This window comes from Mustela erminea, chromosome 1 (assembly GCF_009829155.1).
Source record: "Mustela erminea isolate mMusErm1 chromosome 1, mMusErm1.Pri, whole genome shotgun sequence".
Lineage (NCBI taxonomy): Eukaryota > Metazoa > Chordata > Mammalia > Carnivora > Mustelidae > Mustela > Mustela erminea.
In genome coordinates this window covers 26090499-26110451 of record NC_045614.1, presented here as the reverse complement: position 1 = coordinate 26110451, position 19953 = coordinate 26090499, and the positions used below count along the sequence as shown (strand labels likewise).

The 19953-nt window shown below is 36.3% G+C and overlaps 1 protein-coding gene across 8 annotated transcripts in view; it reads left to right on the top strand.

Annotated features, from left to right (window-relative positions):
- The window catches only part of DNAH12 (dynein axonemal heavy chain 12), a 230699-nt gene that overhangs the window by 171017 nt on the left and 39729 nt on the right, over positions 1-19953 (top strand). For all 8 annotated transcript variants that reach the window (XM_032323076.1, XM_032323075.1, XM_032323060.1 and 5 more), the window contains 5 exons: positions 6007-6221; positions 7420-7612; positions 8886-9078; positions 11813-11985; positions 16696-16836. In XM_032323076.1, the coding sequence (XP_032178967.1) occupies positions 6007-6221; positions 7420-7612; positions 8886-9078; positions 11813-11985; positions 16696-16836 (915 nt within the window). The remainder of the gene's footprint in view (positions 1-6006; positions 6222-7419; positions 7613-8885; positions 9079-11812; positions 11986-16695; positions 16837-19953) is intronic.

Below are 19953 nucleotides of genomic sequence, written 5' to 3'. Positions count from 1 at the left end.
CTGGGATCGAGTCCCGCATCGGGCTCTCTGCTCAGCAGGGAGCCTGCTTCCCTCTCTCTCTCTCTCTGCCTGCCTCTCCATCTACTTGTGATTTCTCTCTGTCAAATAAATAAATAAAATCTTTAAAAAAAAAATGTTAGATAGGAAAGAGGGAAAATTTTTAAAAATAGAATAAGAAAAAAAAATTTTTTTAAATTTAACTTTGAAAGACTAATGGATCATGGGAAAAAGCCATGAATTCTATGAAGCTTTTCCCTAGCTCTGGAGTTCTGCAGTTCTCATTGATCAGTGAACTTGGTCTTGGGTGCATATTCTTGCTGATCTTCTGCGGGAGGGGCCTGTTGCAGTGATTCTCAAATGTCTTTGCCGGGGACGGAATTGCACCGCCCTTGCCAGGAGCCAGGTTAAGTAATCTGCTTGAGTTTGCTCTCAGGAGCTTTTGTTCCCTGAATGCTTTCTGTATAGCTTTGGAGGATGGGAATGAAAATGGTGGCCTCCCAATCTCCGGCCCCAGAGGACCCAAGAGCTCAGGGCCCCACTCCTCAGTGTGCCCTCAGAGAAAAGCAGCCAGTCACTCCCGTCCCCCTGGTCTCTGGCCGTACTTCGTGCTCACCCAGCTTGTCACCAGGTGTTTCTATCTCTGGTGCATGGGCCTATTTGGAGTCTCCAAACAGAGCAGTCTCCTGCAGTGTGCTCCTGCACCATTTCTCCCAGAGGATAAAGGAGGATGTCTCCCCAGATCTACTGCTTGTGGGGTACCATCTCAAAGAACACTGGCCTGACTGTGCCTCAGATCATGGTTTAAGGTAACCCTGAACTGAGAGCCCACTCCTTGGCTCAGTCCCTGCAGCCGGCTTCTCTGCTCTGATACCTGGGCTGCTCTGTGACACTCAGACACCCCTGGTCTTTCTGTGACCCCGCAGGTCCTAAGACCACACTGTTCCCATGAGGGCTCCACCCCCATTTAGTCTCTGGAGCTATGTCCCTCAGTGGAGCAGATTTCTAAAAGTTCCAATTTGGTATTCTGTTGCTCTTTCACTTGCCAGGAGCTGGCCCCTCCTCCCTCCATAGTCTATCTTCCCATCGCTTCAGATTCACTTCTCCACATGTCCTACCTTCTGGAGAGTGGTCGATTTTCTGTTCCTAGAATTGCTGCTCTTCTTCTCTTTTATCTCCTATTGAGTTGGTAGGTGTTCAGAATGGTTTGATAACTATCTAGCTGAACTCCTGGGACCTGATGATATCCCAGTCTCCTACTTTCCGCCATCTTGTTCTAACATTTGTGTTATCTAGGATTCTATTTCTGTTAATTTCTTTGTCTCCTGAGAATGTTTAGGCATTTTTTCCCCTTGCTTATTTAAATATCTCATAGTATTTGCTTGAATGCCAGATATCATGGGTCTAACAATGGGGACTGAGCTAAATGGTATTAGCCACTGGAAATGGGCATGTCTCTTCTTCAGCCATGCCTTTGGTGCTTGAGTCAGTCTTATCATGAGTTGAGCTATATCCTGGAGTAAGAGATTTCTACTAGGCAAATGTTGGTAAAGGTATTATGTTTTTAGCCAAAGAGATTTTCTCACCCCTACCCCCAAAATCTGTAGGGGTTGAGTTTTTCATTTCTCCAGCCCAAGCTGCAATTCTGCTTTGTCCTTACTTTGTCCAAGATTCCTGAGAGTATTACTGGTCCAATACATGTTAATTTCTCAGCTTGGAGTTTATTGGCTCACATACTGTAAACTTGTACCCTAAAACTGCATGAACTATAAATCTATGGCTACATATTCTCAGGAGATTTTTTTCTCAGCTGGATGTAAGACAGGAATAAAAAAAACTTCCTTCCTGTCTCCTTATGAATTGAGTTGGGTTTTTTCTATCTGTGGTTTCACCAAGCCTTTTATGGGTATTAGCTTAATGCAAGGGTCTCAGTTCTAGCTTCCTGCTGCATACAGACTCAAGGAGCCCCCTAGGTTATTAGAACTGACAGTCTCCCCAAGGCTAGTGTCATTTCAGCCCCCATACTTCCTGTTCTGGAATTCAATTTTGCCTGTGTTTCTGGCACCTGTGTTTTTCTATACTTATATTTAATGTATTTATGTATTATGAATGTCTGCCACCCATGTATTTTTAAAATGTTACATTTTCTCTACCAGTACTAGGTGGTAGGATTTTTTTGTTATTTAACCAGTCATGCTGCTAGAACCATAGTTCATAATGAATCCTTATTGTGCTTGTTCATGATTTCTAGAAGTTTGTTTATAATATGGTACAGTGATTGAAGCAGTGCAGACTCTAGTGTCAGGATATTTGAATTCAAATTTTCCCCTATCACTTTCTATCTTGAGATTTGGGTAACTTATTTGACCTCTCAATGCCTTAGGTGCCTCACCTGTAAATGGGGATGATAACAACTCCTACATTATAGAAATGTTGTAAGGAAGTGCCTAATACACAATAAGTGTTCAATAAATGTTAGTTTTTAAAAATAATTATCATCTTCAAATTACTCATTTTAGTGTCTATATCTCAAAATCTGACTCTCCTTACTTTTTAACCACAATGAAAATACTTTGCTGCTTTATTAACACACCATTCTGGCTACTTAACAGCAACATTTTCTCCCAAATTACTTCCTCTGCCAGAAGCATGGGTGGGTAATGCTTTCTAATTCAGACTGCCTACGGATCTCAAATGTAGGCTAGCTTTACTGTTATACTATGCTTGAAATACAAACACTATGGCAGGGCCTCATCTCTCTGGATGCAATTCGATTTTCCATTTATATATTTAATATTCACATATTTCCATTTATATATTTAATATATATTTAATATCCATATATATTTAACATTCATTTATATATTTAATATTCAATTTTCCATTTATATAGTTAATATTCACATAGGAAATTGAATGTCTTTTAGAATAAACAATAATCTCTAAACATTGTATTATCCAGAACATTAATTTATGCATTACTAAGAATATTGATTAGCATTAAATGTTAATTTACAAAAATTGCTACTCTTTGCAAGGGTATCAACAATACTATATTTTTCCTGTAACAAGGATATATAAGGAAGAAATCAGTAGATTTAAACAGGGCCTTGTAAGGTACTAAAAGCATCTCATCTAGTCAGTTTTTAAGCAGCTATATGCAAAGTAACTTTCTCATTTCCAGAACACTTTCCCACTGTTTGCTGTGATAGCAAAAGTAAATTTTGGGGCACATGGGTGGCTCAGTGGGTTAGGCTGCTGCCTTCGGCTTGGGTCGTGATCTTGGGGTCCTGGGATTGAGTCCTGCATCGGGCTCTCTGCTCAGCGGGGAGACTGCTTCCCTCTCGCTCTCTCTCTGCCTGCCTCTCTGTCTGCTGTGATCTCTCTCAGTCAAATAAATAAATGAAATCTTTAAAAAAAAAAAAAAGTAAATTTTAACTAGTATCTGGACTTTTTTGTATTTTTAATAGGATTTCAGTACAATTTGAGCTGGGAAAGAAAGCAACCAGTCAGCTACTAATTGAATTGTTTTTCTTTTCCAAATTTTTATCTAAGTTCCAGTTAGTTAATATAGAGTATAATATTAGTTTCGTGTAGAATTTAGTGATTCATCACTTCCATATATCACCCGGTGTTTATCACAAGTGCACTCCTTAATTTCCATCACCTATTTAACCCATCCCCCCTACCTCCCCTCCATTTCTCTGACTCACTTATTTCCCTTAGCATAGTACTCTCCAGCACTATCCAGGTCATTGCAAATGGCAAGATTTCATTCTTTTTTATGGCTGAATAATATTCCATTGTGTATAAATATTTCATCTTTTTTATCCATTCATTAGATAGATGATGGACATTTGGGCTCTTTCCATAATTTGGCTGTCTTTGATAATGCTGCTATAAGCATCAGGGTGCATGGATCCCTTCGAACCGCTATTTTTGTATCCTTTGGGCAAATACCTAGTAATGCAACTGCTGGAATATAGGGTAGTTCTATTTTTAACTTTTTGAGGAACCTCCATACTGTTTTCCACAATGACTGCACAAGTTGGCATTCCCACCAGCAGTTAAAAGAGGATTCCTCTTTCTCTGCATCCTCACCAAAAATTGTTGTTTCCTGTGTTGTTAAATTTAGCCATTTTGACTAGTGTGAGGTGGTATCTTATCATCATTTTGATTTGTATTTCCCTGATGATAAGTGATGTTGAGCATTTTTTCCAAAGACAGGTATGTCTAATCATGTCTTCTACCCATGTTTTGGGAGGCACTGAGCCTTATAAAGTCTTTATATATTTTGGATACTAGCCCTTTATCTGATCTGTCATTTGCAAATATCTTCTCCCATTCTAAAGGTTACCTTTTAATTTTGTTGATTGTTTCCTTCACTGTACAGAAGCTTTTTATCTTGATGAAGTCCCAATAGTTTATTTTTGCTTTTGTTTCCCTTGTTTTAGGAGACCTATCTAGTAAGAAGTTGTGACAGCCGATGTCAAAGAGGTTACTGCTTTTGTTCTCCTCTAGGATTTGGATAGTTTCCTGCCTCATGTTTAGGTCTTTCCTCCATTTTGAATTTATTTTTTGTAATGTGTAAGAAAGTAGTCCAGTTTCATTCTTTTCCATGTTGCTGTCCAGTTTTCCCAACAACATTTGTTGAAGAGACCATCTTTTCTCCATTCTTTTCTGCTTTGTCAAAGATTAGTTGACTATATAGCTGTGGGTTCATTTGTAGGTTTTCTATTCTGTCCCATGGATCTATATTTCTGCTTTTGTACAAGTGCTATACTGTCTTCCTTACTACAGCTATAATATAACTCGAAGTCCAGAACTGTGATGCCTCCCACTTTGTTTTCCTTTTTTAAGATTGCTTTGGCTCTTTGGGGTATTGGTTTCAAACAAATTTTAGGGTTATTTGTTTTGGCTCTGTGAAAAATGCTGATTGTTTTGTCATTGGAAAGGAAAGGAAAAATTTTAAAGAGGTTTTGTGTTTTGTTTTTGGACAAAGGAAAATGGGATTTTATCCCTAGAAGTTGAAACAGAAAGACAATGTCTGAGAAAGCCAAAACAACTTACTAACATTTTTTAAAGATGATTTAATGCACTGTACTGAATATAACAGGAACCTAAGGCAGTTAGTATCATCACTGAGGAAGAGGAAAGCTGATCGTATGTTCGATATCTTCAACCATGAATTATTTGTTCTTGAACAGAAAGCCTTTACCATAATTACATAGAAAAATTTATTAAATAGATCTCAAATATATACCAGACAAAATTTGGAAATTAGTTTATGGTTCTACTCAAACCTGAGGAAATCCATTAGAGGCTGGTGGATCTCTTATTTTAAAATTTTATCGCATGGAGCACTGGGTGTGGTGCAAAAATAATGAATACTGTTATGCTGAAAATAAAAAATAAATCTAAAAAAACAAATAACTTTATTTTTATATTATATTAATAGATGTCATTTATTAAAATTACCATGAAGATCAGGCATTATATTGGAAAGAGCACAGCTTAGAGGTTAACAAGATTATACTTCTGACATGGAACTAGTTTTGGAACCTTGACAAAGTACTCCCTTAGACTGAATTTCCTCATTTCAAAAATAAGTGACTGGGGCCTCTGAGTGGCTCAGTTGGTTAAGCATCTGCCTTCAGTTCAGGTCATGAATCCAGGGTACTGGGATGGAGCCTGCATCAGCCTCCCTGCTGAGGGGGAACCTACTTCTCCCACTGCCTCCTGCTCCCCCTGCTTGTACTCTCTTTCTCTCTCTCTCTCTCTCTCTGTGTGTGTGTCAAATAAATAAATAAAATCTTAAAAGTGAATAAATGAATGACAATAAAATTCCTTTTTACTTTTCTCTCAAAGGACTCTTGTGAAGATTAATCCTGATAATGTATGTGAAACACTTTGTTTTGTACAGATTGATGGTGTTTGTTATTTAAATTACATAATTAAAAAAATTAACATCTAAGTATTCCTCTCAGAATGTCTCTTATTATATTCTAGGCCTTTAATGATTGACCCACAGGGTCAAGCCAATAAGTGGATCAAAAACTCTGAAAGAGAAAATCAGCTTAGTGTTATTAAGCTATCCGATTCAGACTATATGAGAACATTGGAAAACTGTATTCAGTTTGGAACTCCACTTCTATTAGAAAATGTTGGCGAAGAACTGGACCCCTCTTTGGAGCCTTTACTACTTAGACAAACTTTTAAACAAGGTACCAGTTAATTAATAGTTTCTAGAACTGAAAGATGGTTCAATGGTCTTTGAGGCAAGAAAGTCACTACATAAATTTAAGTATAATATTAATAACTCAGAACTTCTGTGTCATTATTATATGTGAAAAGAAATTTAGAACAAGTATCAGGAAAGAATTTTGGTCAGATAATCTAAAATAAATATCTTGCCTTCTGTTCATTGTGTTAACCACTGTTATCTAGACTGTTACTCAGTAGAGAACATAAAGAAGTTGAGGCCAGCCTGAAATCTCTTTGTCTTGTGACCATGGAGTCACAAAGTCCGTTATTATGAATAGTAATGGTTAATGTGACTAGCGTTGACTTTAAGTAAACATTGCCCACCTTAAGTCTTCTGCTTATAAAAATTTTATCGTGCCACACTCTAGTACTTCTTTTTTCTTTGCTCAGCTTTTAGTTTTTATTTAAATTCTAGTTCATTACCATATAGTGTAATATTGGGTTCAGGAGTAGAATTTAATGATCCATCACTTATATATAACCCCCAGTGTTCATTACAAGTATCCTCCTTAATACTCGCCACTCTTTAGCCCATCCTTGGCCCACCTTCCTTCCAGTGACCCTCAGTTTGTTCTCTGTAATCAAGAGTCTCTTATGGTTTGCTTCCCTCTCTTTTTTCCCCCTTCCCCTATGTTCATCAGTTTTGTTTCTTAAGTTCTATATATGAATGAAAACATGTTATTTGTCTTTCTGACTGACTTGTTTTGCTTAGCATAATACACTCTAGCTCCATTCACATCATTGCGAATGGTAAGGGTTGAGGGTTGAGTAGTATTCCATCGTATGTATATACCACATCTTTATCCATTCATCAGTTGATGGACAGTCAGGCTTTTTCCATAACAAATTCTAGTACTTTTAAGAGTTTCAGTCGTATATAAATAATGTTGGAATCATGATTGAGAATTCATAGAGGAGGTAAGATAAAAAGGTATCTTAACTTGGAAGTCTCCATAACCAGAGAAAATGTCTTATGCCATCCCAGAATGAATGAGTCCTGAGGTATAATTGCTTACTTGCCTCTATGACTTTGTCACATCTCTATTCTATTTTAAATTACTTTAGGACCCTTTACTTGTAACCTAGGAACAGCCTTAACAGAGGGAGGGGCTATACAACTTTGGCTTACTTACCATGCATTTATTTTCTGAAATATAGGTGGCATTGATTGCATCAGACTTGGTGAGGTCATTATTGAATATTCCTTTGATTTCAAGTTTTATATCACCACAAAACTGAGAAATCCACACTATATGCCAGAACTGGCTACAAAGGTGTCTTTACTCAATTTCATGATAACTCCAGAAGGACTTGAAGATCAGTTACTAGGTATTGTTGTTGCAAAGGAGAGGTATGTATTTTCTTATATGCTTCCAGATGGTGTAGAGAGGAAAATTTGTAGGCCATTAATACTTTTGTTATGTGATTATTTCAAAACCTTATCAAATTTTATATTTTGTTATTATAAGTATATAGTCCTTTAAAATAGCCATCCTTGGGGTGCCTGGGTGGCTCAGTTGGTTAAGCATGTCACTCTTGATTTTGGCTTGGGTCATGAGATCAAACCTCACTTCAGACTCCATCCTGAGTGTGGAGTCTGCTTCAAATTCTCTGTCTCCCTCTCCCACTGCCCCTCCCCTCTGCTCATGTGCACACCCTCTCTCTCTCCAAAGGGAAAATTGCCATTCTATAAGTAAGTTGTAAGTCAACCATGCTATACTGGACTCTTAGTATGGGTAGTAGGATTCAGGTGACATATCATGACTTCTGACTTGTATCTGATTGTTTGAGCCAAAAAAGTTCACCCAGGAGAATCATGGGTAATTTTTATTATTTTTTCACTCTTTATGTATTTTTTATTACTAACATGTGCTATTTGTGTGTGTGTGTGTGTGTGTTATGTTTTTTAAAAAAAGAAAAGATATTAAGATAACCTGATACAGCTACTAGTAAAGAATTACTTCCTGAAGGAAATCTCTGATTCCACTTGGAGCTTAACATAACATCAAGCAGTCTATTACATGAAATCAAATTATAAGTGAAATTACACAATCACTAATTTTGTTACTTCCAATATATTAATCCTACTTGCATAGTATCCAAGACACACCATGTCCTAACAAATTCTATAACATGCTAAATTATGTTATTTTGAAGTTTTATACTATCTTTGTGAAGTTGTTAAGTGCCAGTTTTATCTTTTACTTGAAAAGACAATTGTATGACAAGTCATCTTTTTTGCTCTTGTGGAAGACATGGTGAAAATAACACTGTGACAAAGCCAAGGAGTAGATAAGAAGTTGACTATTGTGTTTCTTCTCCAGTTCCTATCCTCACATAACCATCTCAGCCATATGGATAAACTTAACACATTCTTGGAGTTACTGTGGTACATTTTTTTGCCACATTTTACATATATACAATTAGTGATCATTTTTTTGCTCAGATTTCTCAAATTATCATTTGTATGGAATTAACTTTTTTCCTTAGGATAAAGTTTGTGTTACATATCTTAGTTTGTGTTACATATCTACACAGATATTTAAATGTCTGCAAAATTGTGATATCTAGTATTTATTAAATAAAGTACTATAAATTTAGATTAAATGTTTCTATCATTTTAGACCAGAATTAGAAGAGGAGCGGAATGCCCTTATTCTTCAGTCTGCAGCTAATAAGAAGCAGCTAAAAGATATAGAAAAAAAAATTTTAGAGACACTATCATCTTCAGAAGGGAACATTTTAGAAGATGAAAGTGCAATTAAAGTCTTAGACTCTGCTAAAATGATGTCCAATGAAATAACAAAGAAACAGCAGGTGAAAAATCCTAGCAACATTTTTTTAAAAAATGTTTTTATTTAAATTCAATTAGCCAATTATCATTTGTTTTTGATATAATGTTCAGTGATTCATCAGTTCAGTATAACACCCAGTGCTCATCACATCACGTGCCCTCCGTAATGTCCATCACCCAGTTACACTGTCCCCGCACCCACCTCCCTTTCTGCAACCCTATTTGTTTCCTGGAGTCCAGAGTCTCATACGGTTTGTCTCCCTCTGATTTCTTCCCATTCAGTTACCCCACCAATCCCTGTTGTCCTCTGCACTATTTCTTATGTTGCATATATGAGTGTAACCATTTGATAATTGTGTTTCTCTGACTGACTTATTTCACTTAGCATAATACCGTCCAGTTCCATCCATGTTGATGTAAGTGTTAGATATTCATCCTTTCTGATAGCTGAGTAATATTCCATTGTATATATAAATGACATCTTCTTTATTCCATTCATGTGTTGAAGGGCATCTCGGCTTCTTGCAGTTTGGCTATTGTGGATGTTGCTGCTATGAACATTGGGGTGCATGTGCTCCTTCTTTTCACTACATCTGCATTTGGGGGGTAAACAACCCAGTAGTGCAGTTGCTGGGTTGTAGGGTAGCTCTATTTTTAACATCCTGAGGAACCTCCATACTGTTTTCCAGAGTGGCTGCCCCAGCTTGCATTCCCACCAGTAGTGTAAGAGGGTTCCCTTTTCTCCATATCCTTACCAGTATCTGTCATTTCCTGACTTGTTAATTGTCAACACTTTGATTCTTTTTCAGTTTCCTTCCAGTATAATTTTGGGGAAAGTTTGTTTGCAAGAACAGAAGCCTATTCAAATTAGCTCAAATTAGAAAAATACAAGGGCAACATAAGGAATATAGTCAATGATATTATGGTGCCCTATACTGACAGATGGTAGCTACACTTGTGATGAATATAGCATAGCATAAACTTATCCAATCACTATGTTGCATGCCTGAAACTAATGTATCATTGTGTGTCAACTAGACTGAAAAAAATATGCAAGGAGCATTTTATTTTTCCAATTATGGAAGTATATACAGGCCTCAAGAATAATTGGAATGTTTCTATGCTCTATGTCCCTCTTTAAGATTGAGTAGTCCTCATCTGTACCTCTCTGCTCCATAAAAAGTCTAGTGTCTCCTGTAAAACTATTGTATCTGTGCCTTCATACATTTGTCTTGAAGGTAGAAACCAAATTTGGTTCCATTATTTTTTACTAGCAGGAATGCCCAGTACCACTTGACTTCAGTTTCTGAAGTCTTAAAGTTCTAATTCCCTGGGAGAAAAATTGATTTAGTTTGTCTTGGGTCCAGTTCTATCTCCACCTCCTGACTGACTCAGCTACAAACAGGATCATTCAGTATAAACATGATACATGGGTGCACTCATTCAGCAGTGTCTGCATAGCGTGTCCAAAGAAGGAAAAATGGTGGATAAATCCTCTACACATTTTTCCTATAGAATAGCAATCTATCAGATCAAGTTGTCAATTGGAAAGCTGTTACCTTGGATAATTTTTTTTCTTTTGGGGTTGAATATTAGCTAACACCCATATTATATCCAGAAAAGTTAAACTTATGAGAAGCTAGTTTAAAAAGGTACTCTTCATGTCTAACCGCATCAGCTAAGAACTATTTCTGAATATCTGCTTTGCGAGACTTTGAGCTGGGTTCTGGTGTGCGTGTTGACATCATAAACACACGTGTACACATGCTCTCTTTCTCCCTCTCTCTGACCTATTAAAATAAGGTGAGTGACATTAGTAGACACATGTCAGATTCAGACAAGAAATAAGCAAAGATTGACAGTTCTGGTATTTCTGAAACAAAAAACACAACTTTTAACTATTTTTCATCCATTGTTCTCTTCCCTGTCTTCTTCAACCTTCTCTCCCTCCCTAGTTCTTTCCTTCCTTTCCCTTTCTTTCTATCCAACTTTTAGCATAATAAAGCATTTTCTTATAAACCATGCCTCTATGACCCTGCAATTGCACTACTAGGTATTTACCCCAAAGATACAGATGTAGTGAAAAGAAGGGCCATCTGTACCCCAATGTTTATAACAGCAATGGCCACGGTCGCCAAACTGTGGAAAGAACCAAGATGCCCTTCAATGGATGAATGGATAAGGAAGATGTGGTCCATATACACTATGGAGTATACATCCTCCATCAGAAAGGATGAATACCCAACTTTTGTAGCAACATGGACGGGACTGGAAGAGATTATGCTGAGTGAAATAAGTCAAGCAGAGAGAGTCAAGTATCATATGGTTTCACTTATTTGTGGAGCATAACAAATAGCATGGAGGACATGGGGAGTTAAGAGAAGGGAATTGGGGGAAATTGGAAGGGGAAGTGAACCACAAGAGACTATGGACTATGAAAAACAATCTGAGGGTTTTGAAGGGGCGGGGGGTGGGAGGTTGGGGGAACCAGGTGGTGGGTATTATAGAGGGCACGGATTGCATGGAGCACTGGGTGTGGTGAAAAAATAATGAATACTGTTTTTCTGAAAATAAATTAATTTATTAAAAAAATACCGTTATGCTGAAAAATAAATAAATAAAATTAAATTTAAAAAACCATGCCTCTATAATTTTATCATTGAGTTTGGGGTTATTGTCTTAAATATAAAATTTATTATATGAAAAATACATAATTAAAAAGCATATTTTCTATTTATCTGGATTTTTCTCTTCTAGATTGCAGAAAAAACGGAACTCAAAATAGCAGAGTCTCGAGAAGGCTACAGAGCCATTGCCAAACATTCATCAGTCTTATTCTTCAGCATTGCAGACCTGGCTAACATTGATCCCATGTACCAATACTCTCTCACCTGGTTTGTCAACCTTTATATCAACTCTATTCATGACAGGTAAACATTCCCTAGCTTCATTCATCCTCTTTAGGTTGGACTTTCACCATCCTTTCCATAAAAAATACATAACTTTTTTCTTACTAGTGTAGTATGTATTCATTATAGAAGATTTAAAAACATGGAAAGGTTGAAGGGCATCTGGGTGGTGCAGTCAGTTAGGCATCCGACTCTTAGTGTTGGGTCAGGTGGTGATCTCAAGATGGTGAGATTGGGCCGCATGTGGGACTCTGAATTCAGTTTGGAGTCTGCTTGAGATTCTCTCTCTCTCTCCCTCTCCTGTTCCCTCTCCTGTTCATGTTCTCTCTCTCTCTCTAGAAACAAACAAACAAAAAAAATTTTTTTAATATGGAAGAGTTAAAAGAAAGGGAAAAAGAAAGCCCCCTTTTATTCTAAGTTTTGTTTCACCTCTACCCAAGAAATATGCATAGAAGGATTAGCTTTAGTCCTTCCCCCACCTCCTTTAAATATTTTAATATGGCACTTGACTTATCCATGCTGGCAACTCCAATACCGTTCTCCACCCTTGAGACCTCTAAAAAGCTTCAGTCCCAGGGTGCCTCATTGGCTCAATCAGTACAACATGCAACTCTTGGTCTCGGGGTTGTGAGTTTGAGCCCCACACTGGGTATAGAGATAACTTAAAAATAAAATCTTAAGAGAAGCCTGGGTGGCTCATTCCATTAAGTGTCTGGCTTCAGCTCAGGTCATGATTCCAGGGTCCTGGGATTGAACCCTGTGTCCGGGCTACTGCTCAGTGTGGAGACTGCTTCTCCCTTTCCTTCTGCCACTCCCCAGGCTCTTGTTCTCTTGTGCATATGTGCTCTCTCTCCCAAATAAATAAATAAAATCTGAAATAAGTAAATAAATAAAATCTTTTTTAAAAAAATATTTTTTAAAAAGCTTCAGTCCACATTTCTAATTGCTAGATATTTTCTCTTTAATCAGTTAATGAATGTACACAGATTTTGGAGTTAGACTAGAGCAAGAGGTTAAGTCTCAGTTCAACACATAGTAACTACATTGATACAGGCAAGTCAGCTAACCTTTCTGTAATTGCTTCAATTTTCCTTATCTATAAAATAGAGATAATAATAGTATCTACCTTTTAGAATTGTTATGAGAATTTAATAGCTGTGAAGTGTTTATCACACTATCTGATATTTAGTAACTGCTATATTTGTCAAGTAGAATAAAAGTATGATTTGAGCCTACCGTGTACAATCTACATGAGCTCTTGGTAGGACATTCTCTCCTGAGTGATTGAAATATCTGAGCTCTCCCATTTGGGATTTGGAATTTGAATTTACACAGTCCACACAATGGAGGAGACAGTCCACACAAGGGCAAGAATCTCAAGCGGACTCCCCCTTCAAGCTGAGGAATTGACATAAATGTCACCAACAAGTGTTCAGCAAGGACGTAGAGTCCTCAGAACCCTCATACCAGCAGGATTGTAAAATCCTGGATTTTACAGTATTGCCACTTTGGGAATATTTTGGGAGTTCCTGAAAATATTAAACATAGATTTGCTATATGATGTAGTGATCAGGAAATCCAGTGATTCTTGAGTGTACTGAAGAGAATTAAATGCCTATGTACACACGGAAAATCACAGTTTTTTTGTTTTGAAACATAAAAAATATATATTAAAAAATTACTTGATTAGTTTTTCTCCCTTCATTATGGTGATATTATTCATGTGCAATACAGCTAGGTTCAGATGTTGTTGGTTTGGGGATTCTTTTGTATTTCATTTTAGTTTTCTCTTCATCCTGGTTGATTTAATATATATATATTATTAATATGTATTAATAATATATATATATAAATCCTGGTTGATTTAATATATACATTGAATATATATAATATATATATAAATAAATCCTGGTTGATTTACTTTATTTTACTATATTAAATCAACCAGGATTTAATATATGTATATATATATAATCTCAAGGTATATATAATCTCAAGATATATATATATATAATATATATATAATCTCGATATATATATATATATAGGCACCCTAATTTTATTATATTTTGAGCACACAAGCCATTAATGATTACAGAAGTATATCCTGTACAAAAAGGTCTACTCAGAGAAGTGTCACTATCCCCTACTCTTCCAAACCCTTTCCATAGGCCGGAAAATTTCTTTTTAAAAATTAAACTAAATTTTAAACTAAATTTTAAGATTGAATTAATTTTGAGGGCACCTTGGTGGCTCAGTTGGTTAGGCAACTGCCTTCAGCTCAGGTCGTGATCCTGGAGTTCCAGGATTGAGTCCTACATCAAGCTCCCTGCTCGGCAGGGAGTCTGCTTCTCCCTCTGACCCTCCCCCTTCTCATGCTCACTCACGCTCATGCACTCTCTTTCTGTCTCTCTCTCAAATAAATAAATAAATAAATCTTTAAAAAAAATTAATTTTGAGATAAATGTAAATTCACTTGTAATTTTTTAACGATTTTATTTATATATTGGGGCGCCTGGGTGGCTCAGTGGGTTAAAGCCTCTGCCTTCGGCTCAGGTCATGATCCCAGGGTCCTGGGATGGAGCCCCGCATTGGGCTCTCTGCTCGCGGGGAGCCTGCTTCCTCTCTGTCTCTCTGCTTGCCTCTCCGCCTACTTGTAATCTCTGTCAAATAAATAAATTAATTAATAATTAAAAAAAGATTTTATTTATATATTTATTTGAGAGAGAGACCAGGAGAGAGCGAGCACGAGGGAAGGGGCAGGCAGAAGCAGACTCCCTGCTGAGCAGGGAGCCCGATGTGGGGCTCCATCCTGGGACCCTGGGATCACAACCTGAGCTGAAGGCAGATGTTTAACTAGCCGAGCCACCCAGGTGCCCTTCACATGCAATTATAAGAAATAATACAGTGGGGGGTTCCTGGCTTGCTCAGTGGGTGGATCATACAACTCTTGATTTGGTGTTGTGAGTTTGAGCCTCATGTTGGATAGAGATTACTTAAAAAAAATAAAAATCTTAATTTAAAGAAAAAAGAAATAGTACAGTGATCCTGTGTACTCTTTACCCAGTTTCCCCCATGGTGACATCTTGGAAACCCATGCAATAGTAGGAGATCACAGCCAGGATACTGATGTTGATACAGTCAAGACAGGGAACACTTGGATCAACATGAGGATTCCATGCTGCCCCTTTAGAACCATACCCATTTCTTTCCCATCCCTACCATCAACTTAACCTTCAACAACCACTAATCCAGTCTCCCTTTCTGTAAATTCATCATTTCAAGAATGAAATCATATAGCACAAAACTTTTTTTAAAATCAGATTTATTTATTTTACAGAGTGAGCAAGCATGAGCAGGTGGGCGGGCAGGGAGGGGTAAAGGGCAAAAATCTCAAGCCGACTGCCCCGCTCAGTGGAGAGTCCAGCATGGGGGCTTGATTCTGAGATCATGACCTGAGCCAAAATCAAGAGTCTTAACCGACTAAGCCACCCAAGTGCCCCATATATGGCACATAACTTTTAAGGATTGGCTTTTTTTCACCCAACTTAATTCTCTGGGGATTCTTCCAGGTTGTTACGTGTGTCAGTAGTTTGTTCCTTTTTATTGCTGAGAAGTATTTCATGATATTGATGTATTATAAGACAACTGAGTTGTTTCCAATTTTTAGCTTTTATGAATAAAACTATGAACTTGCCTGTATAGGTTTTTGTGTGAACGTAAGTTTTCATTTCTGGGATAAATGCCCAAGAGTGCAATTGCTGGGTCATGTGGTAGTTGCCTGTTTATTTTTTTTAAAGTAGCTGCCAAACCTTCCCAGAATGGGTGTATCATCTTACGTTCCTTTCAGTATTACTGAAAAATCTCTGAACTAAGAAAAAAAGAAACACATAACATTTTAAACATATAGGAGTATAAAGAAGAAAAATATCAGCCAGAACCACAACCAGAAGTAACCTTTTGTCCAAATATTTTCTGACTTTTCATATATTTTTTTAAATATGTACATCTTGATCTAGATTTGATGTTTCTTTGGGACAAAAATGTTTCATAGTTTTTGGTCTATTACTGTTTCCCCCAACATAAATCTCATACTATAATAGCTGTTTAATATAGGTATCTTTTAATTAACTGATGGTTTTTCAGTCATTTTGGAATACAGTAAGTTTAGAATTTTGAAAATAGAGGAATGGTGTGAACCCAATTTTATTTTCTCATAGATTTATACCATATTTTTTACCTATAAATTTATGAGAAGTTGTGCAAACAGAATTATGCAGGGAGGTCCCATGTATCCTTCATTCGGTTTCTGCAGTGGTGATATTTTGCATTATTGTACTACAGTATCAAAACCAGGAGATCCGCAGAGCTTATTCAGATTTCACCAGTTATTTTTTCTTTTTTAAAGATTTTATTTATTTATTAAGAGAAGATGGGGAGGGACAGAGAGAAACTCAAGCAGACCTGGTGCTGAGCGCAGAGCCTCTGTAGGGCTCTGTCCCACCATCCTGAGATCAGGACCTTAGCCAAAACCAGGAGTTGGATGCTTACCTGACTTCATCACCCAGGCACCCCCAGATTTCACCAGTTTTATATGCACTCGTGTGTGTGTGTGTATGTGTGTATAGTTTCATATTTTTAACAATGGATACTTATGTGTTAATTCATGTGTTACTTATTGTTTTTAGTTTTGTTTGACTCAACATATTTGCCTGTTTTTCAACCTTTCAGTAACAAATCCAAAATTTTGGAAAAGCGCCTACGATATTTAAATGACCACTTCACATACAACTTATATTGTAATATATGCCGATCACTATTTGAGAAGGACAAGCTGCTGTTTTCCTTTTTGTTATGTGCCAATCTTCTTCTGTAAGTTACTTGATTTTTCTTCATTTGTTTTTAAAAAATTGCCTGGGAAAGCTAATGGATGAGGATGCCTTCTCACAGAAGGATATCATGTTTTTGCTCTGTTTAAATCGTGATTTTATTTGTACATTTCTCTACCATAGTATTATCACCAGTTCTTTCTTTCATGGCTTATGGTGCTGTACCTAAAAAAAAAAAATCATCAACATATCTAAGGTCATCTAGATTTTCTCCTATGTAATCTAGAAACTTTATAGTTTTACATTTTATATTTAAGTCTATGATCCATTTTGAGTTAATTTTTGTGAAAAGTCTCTGTCTAGATTCTTTTTTTTTTTTTTTGCATGTGGATATCCAGTTGTTCCAGTACCATTTGTTGAAAAGACTATCCATTATACTGCCTTTGCTTCTTTGCCAAACATCGGGTGACTATGTTCATATGGGTGTGTTTCTGGATTCTTTATTCTGTGTCACTGATCTATATTCATTCTTTTGTAGTATTGACTCAATTAGCTTTATAGTAAGTCTTGAAGTCAGGTGGTGTCAGTCCTTGACTTTGTCCTTCTTAAATACTGTGTTGGCTGTTCTGAGTCTTTTGCATCTTCATATAAAGTGAACTTGATAGAAAATCCACAAAATTCTGTTCCATTGATCTATTTGTCTTTTTTTTAAACAATACAACACTGTCTTGAATACTGTAGCTTTATCACAAGTCTTGACATCCAGTAATGTCAGTTTTCTAGTTGTGTTCTTCTTCTATATTCTGTTGCCTGTTCTTGGTCTTTTGCCCCTCCATAGAGGGGCAAAATAACTTGCTGGAATTTTGAATGAGATTGCATTAAATCTATAGAACAAATTGGGAAGAACTGAAACCCTGACAGTATGGATTCTTCCTATCCATGAACATGGAATATCTCTTCATTTATTTAATTATCTTTGACTTTTTTCATCACATTTTTATAGTTTTTCTCATATAGATCTCATATAGTACATGACTTGTTAGATTTATACCTAAGTATTTCACTTTTGGGGGTGCCAGTGCAAATGATTCTGTGTTTTTAAATTCCAAACTCCACTTATTTGTCATTGGTATGTAGAAAAATGACTGATTTTGTATGTTGACATTGTATCCTGCAACCTTGCTATACTTGCCTATTAGTTCTTAGGAGGGTTTTTTTTGGTCAATTCTTTCAGATTTTTGGATTTTCTACATAGGCAATTATGTCATCTACAAACAAAAGCAATTTAATTTTTTCTTTCTAATCTATACATTTTTTATTTCTTTTTCTAATTCACTAGCCAGAACTTTCAGTATGATGTTGACAAGTGGTGTAAAGGAACATCCTTGTTTTTTTCTTGATCTTAGTGGGAAGTTTCTAGTTTCTCACTTTCAAGTGTGGTGTTAGCCATAGAATTTTTTGTGAATGTTCTTTAACAAGTTGAGGACATTGGTCTCTATACTTAGTTTGCTGAGAATTTTGATCATGAAATGTTACTGGTTTTTGTCAAACGCCTTTTCTGCATCTACTGATATGATCATGTGTTTTTTTTTTCTTCTTTAGTTTATTGATGTACTAGATTACATTGATTTTTTGAATGTTGAAACAGCCTTACCTAGGAAAAATTCCCTTACCTGGGAAAAATATCACTTTGTTGTGGTGTGTTATTCTTTTTCATACATTGTTTGATTCAGTTTGCTAATATTTTGTTGATATTTTTTGTATCCATGTTCTTAAGAGATATTGATCTGTTGTTTTCTTATACTATCTCTGTCTAGTTTGGTATTAGGGTAATACTGGATTTGGGGAAGTATTCCTTCTGCCATTTTCTAGAAGATATAGTAAGGAATTGGTAGAATTTCTTCTTGTAAGTTTGGTAGAATTCTCCAGAACCCATCTTAGTGTGGCGCTTTCGGTTTTGGAAGGTTATTAATTATCAATTCAGTTTCTTTAATATGTATAGTTATGGACTGCATTTTTGTGTCCCCCACCCCAAGCTCATGTGTTGATGCGCTAACTTCCAGTGTGACTGTATACAGAGATGAGACCTGTAAGGAAGTAATCATTTTAAATAAGGTCATAAAAGTATGGTCCTTATCTGATAGAATTAATGTCCTTTAAAAAAAAAAAAAGGAGCTAACAGAGGTCTTTCTCTCTCCATATACACATGGAGGAAAGGCCTTGTGAGGACACAGTAAGAAAGGGGCTGTCTACCAGCCAAGAAAAGTGGTCTCATCAGAAACCAAAATCAGCCAAAACCTTGATCCAAACTTTTAGCCTCCAGAACTCTGAGAAAATAAATTTGCATTATTCATGCAACCCAGTCTACCATATTTTGTTAAGGCAGCACAAGTATAATAACACAAAGTCTATTTAGATTATCTGTTTCCTCTTGTGTGAATTTTGACAGATTGTGTCTTCCAATGGATTGATCCATTTCAGCTAGGTTATCAAATTTGAGGACATAGAGTTCATAATATTGCTTTATTATCTTTTTAATGTCAATGGAATTAATAGTGTTGGCCCTTCCTTCATTTCTGATATTTGTAATTTTTGTCTTCTATTTCCTCAGTTATCCTGACTAGAGGTTAATCAATTTTATTCATCTTTTCAAAGACCCAGATTTCAATTTCCTTAATTTTTTTTTCCATGTTGATTTTTTTAAATTTCATAAATTTTTTAAATTTCATAAATTCCTTCTATTTATCATTTCTTCACTTATGCTTGCTTTAATTTGATCTTTTTCTAGTGCCTTAAGGTGGAAGCCTTGATGATTGATTTTAGATCTATCCTCTTCTCTAATAAATGTATTCAGTGTTATAAATTTTCCTCTGAGCATTACTTTTGCTGCATCTCCCAAATCTGGATAAGTTGTGTTTTCATTTTATTTAATTTTTTTAATTAAATTTATTTTTTATTATATTATGTTATTCACCACACAGTACATCATTATTTTTTGAAGTAGTATTCCATGAGTCATTGTTTGCATGTAACACCCAGTGCTGTTTGTTACTCTTGAGACTTCTTTTTTTTTTTTTCTCTTGAGACTTCTTTGACCCATACATTACTTAGAAATGTGTTGTTCAGGGATGCCTGGGTGGCTCAGTGGGTTAAAGCATCT